The sequence below is a fragment of the Neophocaena asiaeorientalis genome, unplaced genomic scaffold (genome assembly GCF_003031525.2).
Source record: "Neophocaena asiaeorientalis asiaeorientalis breed wild unplaced genomic scaffold, Neophocaena_asiaeorientalis_V1.1 scaffold124, whole genome shotgun sequence".
Taxonomy (NCBI): domain Eukaryota; kingdom Metazoa; phylum Chordata; class Mammalia; order Artiodactyla; family Phocoenidae; genus Neophocaena; species Neophocaena asiaeorientalis.
This window is the reverse complement of record NW_020174135.1, coordinates 2,372,045-2,395,136: the sequence shown is the minus strand read 5'-3', so window position 1 is coordinate 2,395,136 and position 23,092 is coordinate 2,372,045. Positions and strand designations below refer to the sequence as shown.

Genomic DNA, 23,092 nt, shown 5'->3' with positions numbered 1-23,092 from the left:
CGGGTCCCCCCGCGGTGACACGTGGGCCGAGACCGTGCGGGGCTCGTGTCCAGGTGCACCGTCTTCCGGGCCCGGGCTCGGTGGCCCAGCGTCAGCCTCCCCTGAGGCTCGGGACCCAGGCGGGCGGGCGCTCCGGATTTCGGAAGAGAAAGAGGTTCGGGTCCCCCCGCGGTGACACGTGGGCCGAGACCGTGCGGGGCTCGTGTCCAGGTGCACCGTCTTCCGGGCCCGGGCTCGGTGGCCCAGCGTCAGCCTCCCCTGAGGCTCGGGACCCAGGCGGGCGGGCGCTCCGGATTTCGGAAGAGAAAGAGGTGGTGTCTGGGAAGGAAGGCCGTTGCGTCCGTTCCATTTTGCCGCTGCGGCGTTTGGGAAGAGAGGAGGAGAGACTAGGTGTAAGATTAGGGGCGTTGTCAGTGCTCTTACTGCAGTTGCTGAAGTTCACGGGCATGGGAACCGGGCTGCAGCGCCCGCGAGTTTCCGCGGGAGAGGTGTCGCTGGAGAACAGTCCAGGTGTGCACGTTTGTAGTTGGCTAGTGGCTGCTAGAGTTCTCGTTAGTGGCTGATGGTGTCTGGAAGGAGGTCTTAAAGGCCTCGCTCCCTGATCGGGCCTTATTTTGGTCAGTGTTAATTTTTTTTTCGTTAATATGATTTATGCAACAAAATAACGTAAAGTGCAGTGTCCCGCAGTTCTTAGTCACTTGGAAAAGGCTTAGGGTAGAGAAAGAATGTGAACTTTACATTGGAATACCGCTGCGACCTCTTCTTCCCCCAGTCTTTCCCGTCTGACCAAATGGCATCAACGTTCACCTGCTTTTTCAGGCCCCAAACTGAAAAATAATTCTTTCCCTTACTCCCCAAGGCGTTTCATAATTTTGTAGCTTCGCCCTCAGAGGCGTGTTTTCAGTCGGCCCTACTCCCTCCCTCTCCAGTGTGACTGCGAGGCGGGCCTCTGTGGGAGCCTTCTGACTGGTCTCTGCTGGTCTCCATCACCTGTCAGTCTGAGGCATCTCTTTCAAATGTAAATAAGGTGGCCACACCCTGATTAGAAGTATGCAGAGGATCCTTCATCCCTTTAACTTACAGTCCCACTCCTTGCAGGACCCTGCCTGATCTGGCCTGCGTCTGACTCTCCTTTCTCTTTGCTTGCCCTCAGTCCTTTGTTCCTGGACGAGGCCACGTTTGTTTCTGCCTCAGGGCCTTTGCTGCTCCCTATTCTGAGAAGCCACCCCTTGCTCATTCTGGGCTTCAGCTTCCCGAGAGAGGCCTCCTTCCTCAGACCTTTCTGAAAGTTGCTTTCCCTGCCTTAGACCAGTCATTCTCTACCACAGTGGTTCTCAGAGTTGGTTCATGGACCCCTGGGAGTTCTGGAGACAGTTTCAGGCATCTGCAAGGTAAATATTCTTGTAGTGATACTAAGTCCGTTGGGCTTTTTCACTTGGTTAACAATTGCACTAATACACAGGCCATTACGGGTGAAACTGCTGACTCTTCAGCAGGAGCCATGGTGGCGACACCCAACCCTGTGAGGCAGCGCTATAGTCATGTATTTCACTCAAAACAACGTATTGCAACAGAGAAAGCAGAAGCAGATATGAGCATCCACCTGTCTTCTGTTACAGGAGACCTTGAGAAGATGTACAAAAGTGAAAACTCCTCTTACTATGTTTTCGGAGAGTATGTTTTACACAAAAATGTGTATTTATGTTAACATGGACTAGATTTATTTTTCAGTGAATAAGCGTTTGGAAAGTTGCTCAGTTTTAATTTCTAGTAGGGCAGCTGTCAATAGGTATAACCTGTAGAAAGTTAAGGTCTTTGGGGTCCTCCGTGATGTTTAAGAATATCGAGGGGTTCTGAAACCAAAAGGTTTGGGGACTGTTGCTCTAACAGTTTACGATTTTAATTATGATTTTAATGTTTCTCATAATCTGAAATTATTTTGCTTGTTTTTCTGTGTCACTCATTATGAATTTTATTCTAAGAAAAACATGGAAGGTAGGAGGTGGGGATTTTTACACAACACCTATATTTCCCCTATATTTTTATAGGGGAATTGAGGCTCAGAGAGGTTAAGTGATATGGAAGGTCTACTCAGCTAGTAAGTGTCAGAGTTGGATTTGAATCTGCCTTTGAGTCCAAAGGGTCCATTGCATTGCTCTGCCCTCATAACTATAAAGCCCTACATGTGGGTTAATTCATTTATTCAGCAAGCATTTCGAAGCACTTCTTGTCGTAGGTGGGCACTGTGCTAGGGGCTGAGGGTGCAGAGTTTAAGAAGAGAGACGAGGTCTCTGCCTTGGGTCTCAGGACGGTGTGTGTCCTCTGACGGCAGGAACACTGTTTATGGCAGCAGATAACAGTCACTGGTGGTCTAGGCTTCCCAAGGAAAATGATGTCAAAACTGAAACCTCCAGAAATGAGGAGGAGGAGGTCTGCTCAAAAACATTTCCCTTTTTTTTAAAATGCAACTTAGCAAAGTGATCGTTATACATATACATATATTCTTTTCCAGATTCTTTTCCATTATAGGTTATTATAAGGTATCGAGTGGAGTTCCCTATTCCCTACTGCTATACAGTAGGTCCTTGTTGTTTATCTGTTTTATATATAGTAGTGTGAATATGTTAAACTTCTAGTTTCTCCCTCCCCCTCCCCCCCAATCCCCTTTGGTAACCATAAGTTTGTTTTCTATGTATGTGAGTCTATTTCTGTTTTGTAAATGAGCTCATTTGTATCACTTTTTTATTTTTAGATTCTACATATAAATTATGTCATGTGGTATTTGTCTTTCTCTAACTTACTTCACTTAGTGTGATACTCTCTTGGTCCATCCACGTTGCTGCAGGTGGCATTCTTTCATTCTTTTTTTTGTGGCTGAGTAATATTCCATTGTATATATGTATCACATCTTTATCCATTCCTCTGTTGATGGACATTTAGGTTGCTTCCATGTCCTGGCTATTGTGACTAGAACTGCTCTGAACATTGGGGTGAATGTATCTTTTCAAATTAGAGTTTCTCCGGATACATGCCCGGAAGTGGGATTGCAGGATCATATAGCAACTCTGTTTTTAATTTTCTAAGGAACGTCCATACTGTTTTCCATAGTGGCTGTATCAATTTACATTCCCACCAACAGTGTAGGAGCGTTCCCTTTTCTCCACACCCTCTCCAGCATTTGTTATTTGTAGACTTCTTGATGATGGCCGTTCTGACTGGTGTGAGGTGATACCTCATTGTAGTTTCGATTTGCGTTTCTCTAATCGTTAGCGATATTGAGCATCTTTTCACGTGCCTGTTGGCTATCTCTATGTCTTCTTTGGAGAAATGTCTATTTAGGTCTTCTGACCATTTTTTGATTACGTTGTATGTTTTTTTGATATTAATCTGTATGAGCTGTTTGTATATTTTGGAGATTAATCCCTTGTCAGTAGCATAAAAACGTGTCTTAAAGTAATAATTACCTTTAGGACATAAGTAAAGAAGTAAGCCTCATCTGTTACATAAATTGATGGGGGAGTGTTTGTTGAGCACTCGCCTTTATGCCTGGCACTGTCCTGGGAATATAAAGATGAGTGAGATAGGGTTTTTTTTTTATCATTGTTATTTTAGTTTACTCCTAATAAGCCGTAATGTGATCTGGATGGAAACTACATTTTGGGATCTTGTATGGCTTCTGTTTTTCCAGTAGAATGGTGCAAACCTTTTCTGCCTAGCTTGAACCTTTAGTTGGTCTCCTGCTAAGTTTCTGTTTTCTGTTGAAGGGATATTTGTTAATACTTCATTTCCAGAGAGCTGAGGCAGGCAGACCTTGAGCCAAAGGAATAAACAATTCCGTTCTTGCTCAGATTACCAATTCAGGCCATTTTAGATTTTCTCCGATGAATTCAGTAACTCTGTACTCTTCCTTCAAGGGGCGGAGACAGCTAGCATAGCTAACAGAAGTAGAGCTTGAACTTCTTACAGGGCAGTAGGGGAAGTGCTCTGAGGCTTTAAGGGGACTCTGCTTCCCTGGCAAAACTAGGTGTCATTGGTGGGTAACAGTTAAGGGGAGATAGATTCTGCTTAAAATAATTACTTTCTATCAATATCAGGTATTGAAGGATGAAAAGATTTCTTCAGAAAGGAGCAACCTGTACTCTCCATAATCGAACTTTTTAGGTAGACAGAAACTTGGAGTATTTAGTATTTTGAAGAAAGTGTGATTAGATAAGACACAAAATCTAAAGATTTTAGGATCCTGGAATCAAGTAGTGAGTTAACATGGGTTCAGAATCTTGGTCTTTGACACAAACCTAGCCTGGGAAAACCATAGTAAACCTAATTCTTCATTAGATAGAGTCAATTCAGCAGTTCTAAAATGCTTAATGTGTATCAGCGTTTTTACGTTGTCTCCATACGCAAAGACAGTGCTCAAGGAATTAGCAATATTTTTCAAACTTCTTTTTTGTTTTAGAATTCTCTCACGTGAAATATCGCAGCAAGACCTCCAGTGGTGGTGTTCACCCTTGGAGCGCATTATGGAGTCATGTGGGGAGCTTTTAAAGCTCTCGATGACCGGGCCTCATCCAGTGACATCTGAGCCTATGGTGGGACCCGGGCATCACGGCTTTTAAAGCTCACAGGAGATTCCACTGTGTGGTCCAGGCTGAGGCCACTCTGCTGGGAAGGAGGGAGGGAGGGAGCTGGGGCTCCGAGGTGCCTTCCTCTAGCATTTCTCTCAGCAAACGTGAGACCTGTTGCTTTTCTGGGTTAAAATGAAGAATGTATGTAATCTAATAACCTGCAGGAACAGACTGTGCTCTCTTAATACCTCAATTCTTTAACTGAATTCAAAACCTCAGTTGTCTGTAGGTCAGACACTAATGCAAACTAGCGAGGCAGTTAAAGGTAGTAGGTGATAGCAGTTGATAGCTGGCTCTGGGGTTTCGGAGAATTGGAGTTCCTATTTTTTCCACAGGGGCCAGCTCCTACTTTGCTCCATTTAATTATTGCCACAGCTAATGATTTTTTTTCAGGAGAAGCCAGAAATGTGTTTTTTGAAACTCTTTTATTATTGTATTTAGGTGACTAATTTAATTGAATAGAACATCTATGTAGAAAAGTGCGTAGATTTTAAGTGAAAAGCTTCATGAATTTTCATATGTAACCAGAACATTAGCAGTACCTTAAAAGTTCCCCTTGTTCTCTCTATTACCTGCTGACCCCCACTGTCCTCTTTTGATACCGTAGATTAGGTTTAACTGTTTTTGAACTAAATTGGGTTCATAGTATGTACCCTTTTCTTTCTTGCTTCATTCATTCAATATTTGTTTTTATGAGATTATCCTCCTTATTATATAGCAGAAATCTGTTCGTTTTTCATAGGTATATAGTATTCTGTTGTATGAACATACTATCATTTAATTTATCCTTTCTACTATAGATATTTGGGTTGTTTCCAGTTTTGGGTTATTACAAATAAGTGCTGCTAGGAACCTTTATGCATTTCCGGGTCATGGTGGGCAGTGGTGAGTGATTGTGCCAGTTCTCTCCCACCAGTAGGGGATTAACCTTCCATTTGCTCTGTAGTCTTTGCCTTCTCACTCTCTTTGCACTTGGCATTGTCTGTCCTTTTAATATTTTAGCCCTCCTGGTATGTGTAGTGTTATCTCATTTTGATTTTTAATTTGCAGTTCTGTGCTAATAAGGGTTTTATGTTTATTAAGCATTTGTTCTCTTTCGTGAAGCTCTTAAGTCTTTTCCCATTTTTCTACTGAGTCGGATGTTTGTTTGTCTTTAGTTAGTAAACTTTTTAGAGCAGTTTTTAGGCTTGCTCAGAGTTCAGCCGATAGTTTGGCGTTCCTGTATACTGTACTCCTTATTTTTCTCCTCACAGCCTCCCGTTATTAATGTCTTGTTCTAGCGAATGAACCAATTTTGATTCATTATTATAAACGAAGTCTATAGCTTACGTTAGGATTCACTGTCTTCATAGCTTTGCCTGCTCCAGAACGGCATACAGTTGGAATCATATAGTATGTAGCCTTTTCAGACTGCGTTTTACTAAGCAGTGTGCATTTTACATGTCTCCGTGTCTCTTGATGGCTTGATGTAGCTCCTTTCTTTTTATTGCTGAATAATATTCATTATATGCATGTACCACAGTATATTTGTTTACATTTTGAAGGACATCTTGGTTGCTTCCAGTTTTTTGGTAATTTTGAATACAGTTGGTGTATACATTCGTGTGCAGGTTTTTGTGAGGGCATGAGATTTTAGCTCATTTGAGTAAATGCCAAGGAGTATGATTGCTAGATCAGACGGTGAGACTATAAACAGCTTTGTGAGAAATTGCCAAACCTCTCCACAGCGGCTGCACCATTTTGTGTTCTCACAAGCAATGAATGGGAGTTCCTGTTGTTCTGCGTCCTTGTCAGCATTTGGTATTATTATTTTGGACTTTTAGCCCTTCTAATAGGTGTGTGTTATTGGGTATCTCATTGTTTTAGTTTGCATTTCCCTTATGACTTATGATCTTGAGCATCTTTTCATATGCTTGTCATCTATATATTTTTGGTGAAGAGTTAACATGTATTTTTATTATTGATCCATAGGAGTTCTTTATGTATACTGCACATGAGTTCTTTGTACTTTCATGTTCACTCTTTCAAGGATAATCTTTTCATGAAAGAAGTTTTTAACTTTAATGTTGTCCAATTTATCAGTCCTTTCCTTTATGCGTAGTACTTTTGGGACCTGTTTAAGTAATTTTTGACAATTATAATCATGAAGACATTTTCATCTAGAAGCTTTATTGTTTTACTTCTCACCTTTAGATTGATAACACCAACCGAAATTGATTTTTGTTTATGGTGGAAAGGTCGAGACTTTTAACATGTGGATGTCTAACTAATCTGCACTATTTATTGGAAAGATCATCCTTTGTTGTACTGTAGTATCACCTTTGTTGTAAATCAGGTGACTGTGGAGGTGAAGAATTGTTTTTGCATTCAGTTCTCTTCCATTGTTTTCTGGTTTCTGCCTATTCAATTTCTTATTGTCTTAATTACTTTTAGTCCAAGTTTTGGTATCTAGTAGTGTAAATGTAAGTCCTCTACTTTGGTTTTCATTTTCATGGTTATCCTGATAATTTTTGGTACTTCTCAGTTTCATCTAGATTTTATTTTTTAAATTTTTTAAAATATGATTTGAGAGGTTTTAAAAAATATTTATTCATTTAGGCTGTGCCGGGTCTTAGCTGCGGCATGCGGCATCTTTAATTGCAGCATGTGGGCTTCTTAGTTGTGGCATGTGAACTCTTAGTTGCAGCATGCATGTAGGATCTAGTTCCCGGAGCAGCAGTCGAGCAAGGGCCCCCTGCGTTGGGAGCGTGGAGTCTTACCCACTGGACCACCTGGGAAGTCCCTCATCCAGATTTTAGAATCAGCTTGTCAGTTCCATAATGATTAATGACACTGAGCATCTTTTCATGTACTTGTTGGCCACTTGTATATCTTTGGAGAAATGTCTATTCAAATCCTTTGTTCATTTTTTAATTGGGTTGTTTGTTTTTTGTGCCTTTTGTAAGAATTCTTTATATATTCTGGCTACTAGGCCCTTATCAGATATATGACTTACAAATATTTTATCCCATTCTGTAGCTTGTCTTTTTACTTTCTTGATAGCATCCTTTGATGCACAAAGGTTTTAAATTTTGATGAAGTCCAATTTATCTACTTTTTCTTTGGTGTCATATTTAAGAAACCATCACGCCTCCACAGTCATTAAGCTTTTTCCTTTTGTCGTCTTCTGAGAGTTTTATAGCTTTAGTTCTTAAACTGATGTCTTTGATCCATTTTGAGCTATTTTTTGTGTGTGGTATGGAGTGAGGTGGATGTCTCTGATCCACCTTCCTTCTTTTGCATGTGGATATCCGTTTGTCCAAGAACCATTCGTTGAAGAGACTGTTCTTCAGTGAGTGGTCTTGGCCCCCTTGTTGAAAAATCAGTTCGCGATGGAAGTATGGGTTTGTTTCTGGACTCTCAGTTCTATTCAGTTGGTCTGTATGTCTATCCATGTGCTAGTACCTCGTACTAAATTTCAAGTGTACTTTATACTAAGACACTTTAAAATAAATACATAGCCAGTAAAATTGTGAGTTCTTGTGCTGCCTAAAATCACCTCACAGACTGCTGGTGGTACGCGTGTCACACTTAGAAAACACTATCTCTGCACGTTTTTAGGAAATACGTAGTTGCTAATCATTGTGTAGCAAACCAAGGCCCTGATGCTCATTGTTGCATTTATTGAAAATGCTTGGCAGAAAGCCTTTAGCGGGTGAGGTAAGAAGACGTGGAGTGAGGTACATAGGTATCGGGCAGAATGGTGAAATACAGAGATAGCTGCCTTTATTGTATTAATTTTCTGGAAATTATTATTTAGGGCAATGTCCAGTCTTTCTATCCCATGACTAAGACAAAAGTCTTAGTTTTAAGGAGATTATGCCTAAGTAAATGTTAAGGTTATTTATTGTAGAAGGTAAAGCATGGTATATGTCAGCCCTTTATGCCTTTATCACTCTGGGATGTCCCTGGGGTGCCACGGAGCTTGGAGGGTCAGACATTGCAGGGATTGCAGTAATGCTGGCTGGCCGGTATGGAACGCCGGTTTACCCTCTGGGGCAGGGGTAGCAGGCTTCTTCTGTAGCGCCAGATGGTAAATGTTTTAGACTTTGTGGGTGTTAAGGTCTCTGCTGTAACTTTGAATTGCTGTCGCAGCCCCAAAACTGCCACAGTAATACGTAAACCAGTGAGCGTGGCTGAGTTCCATGAAACTCTGCTTACCAGAAAGGCTAGACCCTAGTTAGTTGACCCCAATCTGGAAGAAAAAACAGGAATGAAAAGGAAAGTTGCATATTATAGCACTTTACTTTGGCGTAAACCTTCTATTGATATATAACATACAGAGAAGAATAGAAATTATGTTCAGTTCAGTGAATTTTCAGAGCAAGAACTTTCTCATATATTCAGCACCCAGATTATATGGGTTGTATTAATAATTCATATAATTATTTATATAATTTCTTAGGTTAAGAAATGGGGCATTACCAGCACCCTAGAAACCCCCATGATGCTCCGTCCATCAGTACCCTCGTAAGACTAACCCCTGTCCTGATATCTCACAGCCTAGATTTTAGTTTTGCCCATTTCACTTCAGAGTTTTACCTAAAAAGCTCAGCTATGCTAAAACCTGAATGCTGACAAACGTGGGAGGAGCAGTAGAAAATGGGAGAAAAGAAAGTAGAAAGGAATTTTTAAAAAAGTAGAAATGAGGGGAAAGAATGGTGGCGATTAGGCAAGGTGGTACCGATTTGAAGTAGGGGGGTGACTGTCAGACTTCCCAGACGCCTGCTTGGTGACTTCAGAGAGCACTGTGGTGTCAGAGGGTGACAGAGTGAGAGTAGGTTGTTGATGGTTAAAGAGCTGGGTTCTTGGAGGAATGTAGGGAATGATGGAAAGAGGGAAGTGAGGCTAGTGCCTGTTGAGAGCAGAGGATGGGAAGAGCAACTCTATTTTGGAAAGATTTTTATTCAAAACGAAATAAAAACAGGTTAAAAGTTTGGGGTTTAGTTACTTTAGAAATTGAAAATGCCTCATCAGGATTTATGGGTAGCTGAGATCTTAAATGCACAGTGCTTAAGAGTTTCAGTCGAGAGATGCGAATTTGAGTTAAATCCCTGAATGCTATAAATGCAGTAGGTTTTGCTGGAACTTGGTGTCACATCGTAGGTATTTTGCGTGGAAGAGATCCACCTAGGTTCTTCCAATTGGGGATGTGGATGACCTTCGCCGTGCAGATAAGCTGGCTGGTCTGATGTGCTGGGCCCGTTCTGGGGAGAGCAGTTGGAAAGCCAGCTCATCTTGTCCCCGCCGTTACATGCCAGGCCTGCCTGTGGGTAGTTACCATGGGAGAGCGTGGTCTGGAGTGATGGGTAGGGTATTGAGTAGCAAGGACGAGCATTAAAGAGGTGGCCGTGCTCCGAGACGGTTGATGAGCTTTTGTCCCCATGGCACCAGGAAGCGTCGTCTTGTTTAATCTGCACAACCCCGTGATAGGCTGTATCATTGTGGGGTGGTAGGGACACAGCCATTATTATGTACTGTTTAGAATCCCTGTGTAAAGAGTTAAACTGATTTTGAAACTGGTCTTCAAGTGTTTCTCAGGGAAGCAAAGGTGCTCAATTTCTGATCTTCGTAACCCGGTTTTTGTTTAATTTTGATAGTGAAGTGGAGTTCTTGGTGGCGGGAAGGGTGAGCAGCTGAGGAGAGCGGTGGGCCTGTCTGTGTGTGCGGCGACGTGTGTGTGAGGGGCCGTGTGTATGGGGACAGTCTGGGTCCTGCCTGGGGCCCTGCCTCCGGAGGCTTCCTTGCACCAGTGAGATCTCATGATGACTCCTCCCCGGTCCTCTCAGAGGGCAGAAGCACATAGGTGAGAAGTACTGTTCTGGATGAGCTCTTAGATTTGAGCACTGCCAAATGCAGGTGGCTCTGTGCTTATTCCCATTCTGTCTGGGGGAGCAGTAGGAATACGTGCGGCCCAACGTCTCATGTGAAGTTCTAGCTGCCTCTTAAAAATGCAGCCATACTCAGGAGGACTGAAGTGAATTGATCACACCTTAACCTAGGTCCCTAGCCCCTTAGAAATCCGGGGGCCCTGTGGCTGCAGAGACCGCTCACCCCCAACAGTGGACACGTGCACACGCGTGTATGTTGGTGTGTAGTTTTCTTGGAGTTGGTGGATCTCCTGAAGCCCATCCTAAGGATACGTGAATTTCATAGACCTCTTTCTGAACAAGTACTCTGGGGACCAGACATGTGAATGAACTTGAAGAGCTGGTGCCTAATTGGGGTTGTTTTGAGGCCTAGGACTCTCCCAATAAAGGGCCAACTCTGAGCAGAAAGAAAGCCAAGTGTGGGGTTAGCACCCCCCAGTCCTGGAGAAAGGCTTTGCTCTCTCAGTGCCGAGAGAAACAGACGCGAAGCAAAGTGAAAGTCTAGAGATGCTGTGGACTTTAAAATTAGACTCAACGTGGAAACTAAAACATGTTTTGTTTTTTTCCTTCCCATTTACACTGTAATTTGAATTGTTTTAAGTTTGTCTTTGGACCAAATTAATATTATGTTATCAACAGCGGGAAGGGACCTACTGAAAAAGTCATTTTATTACATTTGGAGCTTTGTTAAAGAGCGAAGTCTTGCTGCTTAGGATAAAACTATTTTCTAGAAAAGTCTTAATTCATAAGCAAAATGACATCATTTTTTAGTTTTAAATGTACAGTTTTTTATCTCAGGGGTTTATCTATCAATTGCAGTTAATGAAATCAAATTAATTCTCATTTTTAGATAACATATTAAGTAGTTTCAACATAGAGGCTATGAAAATTGTTTCATTCTCCATCCTGAAATAGCATTTTAATTTTGCGTTTTAGAAATTAAGTTGAGGGGCTCTTATTGTATTCAGGCTTTAGGCTAAAACACTACTGAGTTCTTAAAACACAGCTGTCAACAGATATCTTACTTGTGCCTTCAGTGTTTCTTCCCATAGTACAGACTTTTCAAAAGGGAATAATGTATCAATTAATGTGGTCCCAGCAATCATTTTATTTGGGCCTGGGGAGTCATACAACATTTTGTTATTAGTTTGGTGTAGAGATTCTGAATGTATGGGCTTTGAATGTGGATAGAGTTAAGAATAAATAGAATAAAAATTATGTATATTTCCCTTAGTAGATCCACTTTGTTTCTGAATGAAGTTACAGTCTTTTGAATTACATCAGTGTTTCTCAAAACTGGAATCACTTTACTGGAGGACCTGCCAGGAGGATTTTTTGGAGCTCTTGTCGGCTTTCTCCATCCCCTTCTGCTCTGTCTCCAGCATGGTTTCACCCCACCTCCCATCGTTGGAATTTCACAGCTCTTGCTTTTAAGCAGATTCTGCTGTAGACCAGGAGGACTGTTGGCCAAACAGGGGACTGCAGGCCATTTGCTCAGAACAGGCATGTAAAGGTCTAGAGAAAATGCTGGAATGCTGTGTTCACCACGTGGACGTTTGAGAAATAGAAGACATTCCTGAGCTTTATTGAGTCTTAAAATTAGCCCCTCACCCTACTTCCAAATTTCTAATATTTTGGGGTCAAGTTGGATACAAAGAGTTGTACGTGACATATTTCTGTCTTTGTCTAGTTAATATGGATTGTATATTTGTGCCGAAATTATAAGACTTGGAGTATTATTTTCAAGAATTGAAGACATTTAGGAATCTTTATTTTATGAAGTTCTTGGAAAATTTTTGTGATTATTGCATATTTGTTCTTGTTTGGAAATACTTTTGAGTTTATAGCCATTTACCTAAATGTAAGCACACTGTACACTAGCGAGCACACTGTAAAACCTGAGGATTGTTCAAAGCACTGCAACTCTTTACCTTCCTAAAACCATAAGCGTGTGAGAGAACAAAAGGTTTTGCTTTTCTGGCTTTATCTTGCTTCGCAGCAGTGTTCAGAGGTAGATTGAACGAGTGCATCAGCTTCTATATTCCTCCTAGAGTTTTGTTTACTGAGTGATTCAAGAAACCGGGTTATTGATGAATGCCCAAAGTGACTTGGAGGAGAAGCGCCTCTGTGATTTGTTGTGACTGAGAAACGGCATTGAGCAGGCAGGCAAGGTTAAGAAGCACGGTGGCTTCTGTGTGTCGTTGAGTGGGTACTAAGCCTCAGGGGTTTAGTTTCAGGTTTCTGACAGTCCTGTTAACAGATGTTAGAATCCTGTAGTCCCATGTCTCAGTCCTCTCAGCATTTCTCATTTCTAACTTAAAAACATGTCCACTAAAAAAATTTAAGGTGCCATTCATTTCATCTGAAATCTCTCATAAATCTGATATAATTTGGTTTCGAAACAATAACCAAATAATTTAGTTTCATTTATATGCTGAGAATAACAACTGGTATTTATTGTTTATACTTATGCAATTTTATAGATGGAGTTTTAACATTGAATGCGGAGAACACTAATTATGCCTGTCAAGTTCCGAGCTTCCATAAATGTGAAATCTGTCTGCTATCTTTTCCAAAAGAGTCCCAGTTTCAACGCCACATGAGGGATCACGAGCGAAATGACAAGGTATGTATTTTAAAAAGGGATGTCAGAAATGTGAGCGTTGAAACTGGAGGAATTGTGAAGATCAACATGTAAACATTTTTCTTATTCCTAAATTGTGGAACATTCCATATTATGTAGATAAATATTTTGCTGTTTTGTTTTTAGGTGTAGTTGTATTTCTACCCATCATTAGATAATGAAAGAAAGTGAGAGCTAGTCTGGTGAATCCAATGAAGTTATTTATGAGTGGACAAAGAAATAATCTTAAAATATGACTTTCTTCAGTAGTTTCAATTTCCCTTATCTTTTTTCTCACTGCTGTGGCCTCTCCCGTTGCGGAGCACAGGCTCCGGACGCGCAGGCTCAGCGGCCACGGCTCACGGGCCCAGCCGCTCCGCGGCATGTGGGATCCTCCCGGACCGGGGCACGAACCCGTGTCCCCTGCATCGGCAGGCGGACTCTCAACCACTGCGCCACCAGGGAAGCCCCAATTTCCCTTATCTTGGTGTGTTTTTCTCCAGCAGGCAGTGTTACCTTTAAGTGGTCTTGCATTTTAAGAAGGTACTTGAGATGTTTTAGATCTTATTTCCGCAGGGAGCAGCGCTCTCTTGAATAGGGATTTGAACTCTCTTGCAAGTGTGCCCCTTGTGGGGTATGTCAGGTGTGTTAGTGTGCTAATGGAACGAGCTGCCTGAGAGTTGGAAAGTGGCAGTTAAAACTACAGTGAAGAGAGTGATTGCCGACTTTTCTCTAGGTTAGGAGGATGTAAGCTAGTGAGCCATCTGAGACCAGAAAAACACCAGGGATCTCTTTTCTGGAGGACGGGATCCGACCAACTCCAGCCTTACTTTCGGCATGAATGATGCTGCTGTAACTATGATAACGTGGTACCGACACCAGTACCCGCTGGCGTTACTCTCCCAAGCTGAAAAATCTGAAGAGACTGACCCATTAGGGTCTTGATATTTACAAGAGAAATACCAGTGATTACTTTATCTTTCTACTAGTAAGTGGCAGAATACCTTCCATTTGGGGGATATTTTAGATGAGGATAAGCAACTCTGTTAAAATCTAGTGAAAGTTTTCACAATTACTTAGTTTACTTGAAGTGATTTTGTTTACAGCAGTGGAGTTGTCATAAAAGAAGGGAAAAAAATCCCACCCAATGAGTTGAAGTGTCTCACTTTTATTTTCGTAGTGGCTACATTCTGATACGTTTATATGCAGCATTTCTTATTAGAAATACTTTCTACATAGATGTGGTGTCTCCTTACACTCCTTTGAGAAATACTGTAAGGAGCTCTACTGTGTCTGTTTTGGATTTATTGACTTCAGGTCCAGAAGGACTTCAGAAGTTCCTTAGAACACTTGTCTGTGGATTATGGTGCTTGTTAATATTTGAATGACATTCATTGTGGAAAGATTGTGTTTCAGTGCTTCTCGACTTTTTTCTCCACCTAGCCACATCGATGTGACCAGTGCCCCCAAACCTTTAATGTTGAGTTCAACTTGACACTTCACAAATGTACCCACAATGGGGAGGATCCTACCTGTCCCGTGTGTAACAAGAAATTCTCCAGAGTGGCTAGTCTCAAAGCGCATGTTATGCTGCATGAAAAGGAGGAGGTAATTATTTCAGCCTATACTTTGTTCATGGATTTTTGAAATGCGTCTGATCCTTAGGAGGACGTTAGGGTTAAACTAGTCTTAAAAAGCCTTCGGTGTAGGTTTCAAGGAGTCAGTTATCATTAAATTTGCCTTGGCTAGTCTCCAGGTCACTGGTAAAGTGTTTATTTCGGGGTCATGTCAGCATCTTGGGGTAGAGACATTTTGGTGTGTAGTATATTGGGGGAATCGAAGTATGTCCACAGTGGCTGGCAGAGGTGCCCCGCACTCTTTTTTTCTTAATAAAAATTTACTTTTTTAGGATTCTGAGTGGCCGAAAGTCAAGTTTCTGCCTCTGAAGATGGTAGAATCTCCTTGCTTGGCTCCTGGATCCCCTGACACATGGGAATTTGGGAGAAGAGAGGAAATTCATGATGACCCAAAGCACTTTATGCACCACAGTGAATAGTCCTGAAAGGTCCACAGGCCTAGTCTTGGGACAGAGTAAAGGATGACAGGGACGTGCCGCTGGTGTGCACCAGAGAGGCCTGCCTGCTCTTGGGACGGGCGGGCTCACTGTGACGTATACACGGCTGTTGCTTAAAGTATTACTCCCCATTGTTACCGTAGAAAACTAGGGAAATGCAAATGTAAAAAGCAGTCACCCAGGGATAATTACAGATAACTATTTGGTATAGTTTCCTCCAGAGACAGAAAAGCATACAGCGTTTAAGTTGCATATATAAAATTTGCATCCTGAAAATTGAGTTTATTATACTTTGTATATCGGTTTGTGCCCTCTTTTTATGTCTTTAATTTTTTATATAAAATAATGTATTTTTATCTTTTAAAATCTTATTGTATAAGTAATACATGTTTATTTTGGAAAAAGTTAGAAACTAAAGATTAACAAAAGCAATGTAAAAGAACCAGTCATCACACCAGTGGGAGAGAACGCATATGCAGCTGACCTTTGAACAATGCGGGTCTGAACTGTGCGGGTCCACTTCAACGTGGAGTTTTTCAGTCAGTGTGTATGACAGTACTACATGGTGCGGAGTTGGCTGACTCCAAGGGTGGGGAGCCGTGGACGTGGAGGGCCGCCCTGAGGTTATGCTCGGATTTTCAACCGCGCGGGGTCGGCGCTCCAGACCCTGGTGTTGTTCAAGGGTCAGCTGTGTAGTCTTTCAGGCTTTTTTTTTTTTTTTTTTTTTAGTTAGAAATATTCTTCCTGAAATCTTTTTTTTTTTTTTTTTTTTAGCTAGACATATACTTCCCGTAATAGTTTATATACTTAAGGATAGTTTTTTTAGTGCAAATACATACTGTTTTGTAACCCGCTCTTTTCCTTTCATACATTGTGAATGCATCTTTTCCTCTTTCACTTACTGAATCATGAGTGTTTTCCCCATGTCACTATTTTAAATTGCTTTATTAACGTCTTCAGCATCTGGATATAGCATCATGATATTTTTACCATTTCCTTTATTATTTAACCTTTAAGTTGTTTATACTTTTTCAGTATTATAAATAATACATCTTTGCATGCATCTTTAATCGTTTCATTAGGATAGATTCCTAGAGTTGGATTTACTGAGTTAACAAGGCTTTTTCAAGTTCTTTATAGAATGCCACGTTATGTTTTCGAGAGCACATGCTGCTTTATACCTTCTCCTGCAGACTGCAGGCCTGCCTGTCTCACTCAGCTGTAGCGCTGTCCAGAAATGGCCATTGTTTTCGTTTTAAAAGGCAGAACGTGTTTAATTTTGGAATAAGTTCACACAGTGAGACTCAGACAGCAGAGAAAGGGTTAGAGAGTGAGACTTAAGTCTCCATCAGCCCGACGTTCAGTCCTCCTCCCAGGAGCTGCCTGCACAGCAGTCTCTTCTGCATCCTCGCAGGGGCTTTCCGTGCGTGTACACGTCTCTGCATCCCCGGGAATACCACGCAGTAGCAGTATTCTGTGCTTTTTCTTCAGTTGGCTCTGTCTTAGGTGTTGTTGCAGCAGCCGCATGGTGTCACACTGTGTGCATTGTGTACACCCGCGTCGTGACCAGCAGGTCTCCGCGCAGGTTGTTTCTGCCCTTTGTGCGTAGCTGCAGTGAGCAGTCTACTCATTGACGGGTTCTGGCTCTTACGATTGGCTTAGAAATGCTTCCCAAGTGTACAATCACCATTTTTTAAAATCCCACCGTGTCTTCTATTGCAGGTCCACAAGGTGTAGGGCGCACCTGTATTTCAGAAATCCTGAGTTCACACTCATTCCTCCGACCCCAGCCCCTCTGTACAGGGCGCCCACCTGCCCCCCAGTTCCTGGTTGTGTGTCCCTTCCTCCACGGCGGGGCGGGGCTCCCAGCAGTGCGCACGCCCCTCCCCTCGTGTGCTCGGTGGTCCTGTGTTAACACTGGAAGTCGTTGCACAGTTGCTTGGCCCAAACCACTGTACGTGAAGCGCGTTTCGGATCGGAGGTCAGTACAGGGTTGTTGCATTCGTTGGCTTTCTCTTTTAGGCCCCCTTCCCATTCTTACCATCTGCGGCCCTCAGTTTACTGCCCTCAATTAGGGTCGGGCTCGTAAGACCAGAGACAGCCCCATGCAGGCAGAGTAGGGATTGAGGGCCGGGGAGGTAGTCTTTGAACATTAGGGTAGTAAGTAGTAGCGGTCAAAAAGAAACAAACGAGGGGCACTCAGGAGACTGGCTCCTTTCTGTAACCCTGCCCCATTCCTGGGACCACGGTCTTGGTTTTCAGTGTGATTTTGCTGTATTTCTCTTTGTAATGATAAACAAATGTTTGTATGTTTCTTATTTTACTTTTCTGGTTTATTATTAATGTGGACTTTAGAATTTTGCCTAATTAAAAATTAATTGGTATTTTAATTTTGATTGCATTAAATTCTTAGATTGTTAAAGGGGAGAATTGAACATGTTTAAAATATTGAATCTTTATTGTCAAGATATTCAGTAATGTTTTGTTCAGATGGGTTCAGCACATTATTTAAATTTGTTCCTTTTTTTTTAAAAAAAATACCATGTAATGGCTCTTTCAAATATGTATTATTTGTTATCTGTCTATAGGAAAGCAGTGCATTTTTGTATATTGGTTTTGTAGCCTGCTGTTCTACCAGATTCTCTGAGTTTTCAGGTGTACAACCTCATCTACAAATAATAATTAGGTGATGAGATTTTTGGTTTGGTTTTGTTTTCACCTAGTACATGGGGGGTTTTAAAGTAAACCAGATCACACCCCTCAAATTTTCGAACAATTTTGAAATAGTTGCAGGCGTCATGTTACTACTGCACCTCTAAATACTTCAGTTGTATCCCCTAAAAACAAAGACGCTTTTCCTCATTATCACAAAACAGTTACCACGCTCAAGAATTTAACGTTGCTCTAATCATCCATCTTCAGACGTCTCCATCGGGAGGGGCAAGGACTGACTTCCTATGAGAGTAGGTGGAGAAGGGAGTTGTGAGCAGAAGAGATACCTCTGCCTTTGACCCTAGAAGAAAAGCGTGAGGACAGGTTCGGGTGGACAGGGGATGCAGGTGTGACAGTGGGAGTCCAGGCCCTTCCTGCTGGCTTAGGGCAGCTTTCCCTTTCTCGGTTTGCAGCTTCCGTAGTCTCTGTGTCTCAGCAAGTTTTCCACTGAGCCAAACGCTAAGAGTTCTTTTTCTGAAGCAGTTAAATCTAAGAGGTCCAGTAAGTATTTATGTCTTAAGTAACTTAGTAGCCATTTGAAAAACTACCGTATGTAAATTAGGTACTTCGTAGCTTTTTAAACCCTGCAATTTCCTGTTTCACATTGATTTTCACTCATTCCCTGCTTTTTAACCACAGCAACTACTGAAAGCCAGCTTCACGACGTTACGATGTCATTGAAACTGAACGGTATTGAGCCAGTCGTCCGTGTGACGTGGGACGGTTGTCGAGGGTCGTGTGTCTTCCCTTGAGGGCGTCTGCTGTCCCTTGGCCCCTTCGAGTCTGTTATGGTCACTGCCGCCTCCCTCTCGGGCTGGATTGGGGCTGCAGAGCCTCATTTTTCTCTGTGAAATGGAGACGTTGCCTTGTCTTCACAGAAGAATGCGGTGGTGGAGAGAGGCATGGGTGTGGGAGGCCTGCTTTTGGGAAGTGGGAGCAGAGCCTGACCAGGGACAGATACGTGGGTTGTGTTACACGTAATACAGGGGTCGTGGCTGCGAATGGATCTGTGTGTGTTGGGTGGGAGGGGAGTGCGTGGCCTCTTCACAGTGCCCTTCAGCCCGGTAGGAGGTCAGATGGTTGTTCGCATCAAGGTTCTGGTTTACGAAGCGTGTGTGACGGGATAGCGAATGAGTCACTTGTTGGCAGAGGGTTGAAACGATGTAACATGCGGTCTAGGCCGCATCAGCAAGGTGGTGAAGCCTGGTGTGTGTGTGTGCGCGCGCGCACGCGTGCGTCAATCCTCAAGGGGGCTCACTGCGGCGGGTGGGGTGGGGGCAGATGATTGAAGCCGTTCCGACCGTCCTGGCGCCCCGGGTGGACCCAGCCCTGGGGGTGATGGCATAGGGCGGGTGTGCCCCTGAGCCGGGGCCCCGCACCTCTGCCAGCCGCACACCACCGATGCAGGCCAGCCAAACTGCTGTGCTCCATCCTAATGCTTCTTCATACACCTTTAAAAATTTTCTCTACCTCCTCCATGACTGGAAAGAGAAATAACGGTAATTCATCATTTCCAGACACTCTTAGGTTTTTATACATTATTTTCAAAACCTTCCCTGCATTCTGTTTTCTCTTCCACACCCTTTGTCCAGATTCTTTTCCACACTGTCCCCCAAGTGGAGCTCACAGTCTCTGATGTCTGCCTTTACCCCGTTTCCTTGTGTCGGTTTCTCGTTGCTGTGACGTCGTCTCCTGAGGTGGCAGCCCCGTCATGCGCAGCAGCTGTGATGGCAGCGTGGGCAGCCTGGTCTCATCTGCATCCTTGCTGCAGTGGTGAAGCTCCAGCTGTCTTTGTCTTTCACTGTTGTAGGAGCGTAAACAGTTCATAGTTTCTGACGCCCAGTTTTTTTTTCCCCAAAAGGCCTTTGAGAAGCGTGTATTTTCTGAAACCACTTGACTTTCATTTCTATTACTACTAACCTGTCTTCTATTTTCTCTCTTGGAATATAACAGATTCTCTCTTAGATCAGTAAATAATCACAGGAGAGGAACAGGGCTGGAATAGTCAGAAGGGAGGCTTTTGTGTAACTGGTTTGAAGCTGGGGATGGAAACCGTGAAAATGCTTTATCTTCTTGCCCTTGCGCCACTGTGCTGCTGGGGACAAGGCTCTGGAAGCTGAGAAGTGACATTCAGTAACTTGACCTTAGTAACCCCATGCCGAACAGGAAGTCAGGACCAGCGGTTTCACATGAGCAGAACAACGACAACAAGAAAGGTTTGCAGTGCTTATTTCTGATGGAAAATGTGTTGGCGATATGTAAAAAATCGGGTGCTCTTTTTTAAAAAAAGGGTTGTGTTCGGGTGCAGGTTGGGAGTTTTCCTCTCTCACCTAACAGTCTGGTGTCGTACAGTACAGAGCTGGTGGGGTGGCCGAGGTAGTCCGGGACCCCACGTGCTCTGCTCTCTGTGAGTGTTTCTTGTACCACGTGGCTTACAGCGGAGGCAGTAGGGGAGGGAGGGAGGTGGCGCGTCTGCCGTGGGAAGGCCAGATCCAGAGGTGGGCGGAGCGTCAGCCTGCTGCCATCCCGTCGAGCGGAAGGGGCACAGTCGCCACACAGGGTGGTTAGTGTCAGGAAGGTCGGCACACAGCCGTGTGCTCAGCTAAGAAACCCATCGTTGTATAGAAGAAGAATAGATACTGGAACACAATTATCAGTCTTGTCCATGTATGTTAAATAATGCATTTTAGCTACTTTTGCCTATTTTGTATGTTTTCATTTCTTAGTTAATTGATTTGAATGTGGTATATTAGTATCGACCACAGGAACAATTCCTTACCTTTAGTTGCACTTAAAATTAACCGATAAGAATCCAGCTAAGATGAAGTAGACCCTTTGTGCCCCTCTTACAACTGAAAATACATAGAAATCACACAGCCGAGAGATCTAGAGGCTCCTGAGGGTGGGGAGAAGGAGGCGGGCAGCTGAGGGCTTTCAGGACTTGAGGAACGTGTGGCAGCGAGTCCCCTGAGCTGCTTTTTTGCCTGCTGTACACCTGGGCAGGGTGCTGGAAGAGCCTGCAGCCTTCTGCCGGCAGGCGTAGATGAAAACACGCCAGAAGATTGGTTGCCAACAGCCCAAACTGGGAAGAAGGTGGTCTCACAAGAGAAAATCTTGTTGACGCTGCCAACCCTATTCCAGCCAAATACCCACTGAAGAGCTCGGCGGGGCTGGGAGGAGAGCGATCGTCTACGCCAGCCTGCTCTCCTGCAGTCCCCTGCAAGCAGATGGCCCTCTGCTCCCCTGACCCCCGGGATTCAGTAGGGAGCTAATCTTGCATCCGTCTCCTGGCGGAAGGAGGTGGCACCCAGATCGCCGCCCCCTCCCCTCGATGGTGTTAGAGAGCCCGGCTAGAAGCCGGCCTTCCATCCTCTGCTGGGCAGAAGCAGGGCGTGTTCCGATTCCCCGCCTGTGTCGTCTCTCCACCGGCAGCACCAAGACTCAGCCAGGTGATGCGGGATGGACCGGTCTGCACGGGGCTTCCCGCCCCCCTCACAGGGCAGAGGGGCCCTGTGAGGTGGCCCTCCACTCCCCAGCTGGGCCTGCCTCTGAACAGGGTGACACCGGCCAAGAGATGAGCCCAGGGGACGGTGATGGAAACCAGTGCTGCTGGGGCTCAGAGGAGGGCCGTGCCCTGTGGAGTGGGCTAAGGTTTCTCTCCTGCACTGAGCGCCATCTTGAGGCAGACTCCTGTAGGAAAGGAAGAATGGCTGCTGAGAAAGCCCGGGCAGGAGCAAGGACAGCACTGGGGCATTGGAGCCTGGGGGCTCTGAGAGAGGGAACGGGGGTGCAGAGAAAGGTCGTGGGTGGACCCGGGGGAGGGGAGGCGGGAAGGGCAAGCGTTACGGGGTGAGTAGCCTAAAGGCGGTTGGTTAGTATTTATCGTATTTTATACTCTGACTTTTAAAAATTATTATATCTTCAGCCAGATGGGGGCTGATAAGAATGCCATATGTTTCCCTGGATGATCTGCTGGCCACTTAGCGGTCACTGGAATTCCCCCAGGACCACCTGCTTCTGGGGCAGGCACTAGCCACTGCCTCTGCCTAGAGGGCCTGCTGGGAGCTCCGACTGCGGGGAACGCAGTAAAGTGGACGTCCGCCAGCTGCGCACAGGCCTCGCACTCCCCACTAAGACATGCTCGAGGTGCCAGGTCCTGGGCAGGGAGGGAGGCCCATCCTGGCTCCTGGGTCTGGCTGGGTGTAACACAGCGGCAGCACGAAACCTTCCATCACGAGGCCTGTTTCGGTTGTGGCCCAGCATGTACTTGATCCTGCTTTCGCCGTATGAGCAAATTGTACATAAACCAGAGTTTCCACTCAGAAAATTCTGATCAGTTTCTGAGTAATATCCATGTAGATGTCTCCTGAAATATACTAACCTGCTCATTTGGTGAAAAAGTACCTGAAAAGAGGGTGGGTCTGAGCCAAAGCAATGAAAGAGTCAGGGTGCGGGTGGGAGGGTAACAAGTCAGGGTTTATCTCGTGATTGTAAGTCATTAGTGAAAGGAGAATACCTTGCTGTACAGATTCAGGGTGTGGATGCCCCCAGTGCTACACTCAAGATAGGCAGCAAATTTTGTTAGGTGGTTTTTAAATTTTTGACAGTTCCCAAGAAAGAAATTCCTTTATTATCAGCAAGATACTAACAAGACAGTTCATTATTTCCTTAAATTATTATATAGTAACACTAATTTAAAGTTACTTAAGTTGGCGTCATTATTGGATTGCTCAAAGTATTCCATTCATCCTTGTCTTTTCTGCAAAGGATGCTCTGAGTAGTATCAGTGAACAACCTCGTGTTAATGCTGTTTCTATGCATTTACGAGACTGTCAGGTGGAGTAATTAGAAGAAAGTCTGATGGGAAGAAATAGCTATATATTTCGTTGTTTGGAAATAATAGTTTATTCTCATTGACAGGTTACACTCATTCTTCTCCATGTTTGGATCATTTAAATAAATAATTGTATTATAGAAGGTCACATGAGTAAACTCATTGAACTTTGTACTGAGTCAACAGTTCATTACTGAGTACTTCCTCTGTGCCAGGCACCGTTCAGCATCTTACATGCACCGTTGTACTTAACTTTATAACAACCCTGTGAGGGCAGGCATTGCTGTCACCACTGTTTCACAGACTTTGAGCGGT

The 23,092-nt window shown here is 43.8% G+C and overlaps 1 protein-coding gene across 8 annotated transcripts in view; it reads left to right on the top strand.

Annotated features, from left to right (window-relative positions):
• The first annotated feature begins 15 nt into the window (after positions 1-15).
• The window catches only part of ZNF236 (zinc finger protein 236), a 105,145-nt gene continuing 82,068 nt past the window's right edge, over positions 16-23,092 (top strand). For 3 of the 8 annotated variants that reach the window (XM_024754809.1, XM_024754808.1, XM_024754804.1), the window contains exons 1-3: positions 220-1,391; positions 13,018-13,160; positions 14,601-14,765. In XM_024754809.1, coding sequence (XP_024610577.1) covers positions 13,134-13,160; positions 14,601-14,765 — 192 coding nt within the window. In that variant the 5' untranslated portion in view covers positions 220-1,391; positions 13,018-13,133. Of the gene's footprint in view, positions 155-217; positions 1,392-10,449; positions 10,471-13,017; positions 13,161-14,600; positions 14,766-23,092 lie in introns of those variants that run through there. The other 5 variants (XM_024754805.1, XM_024754811.1, XM_024754812.1 and 2 more) reach the window with 5 other exon arrangements.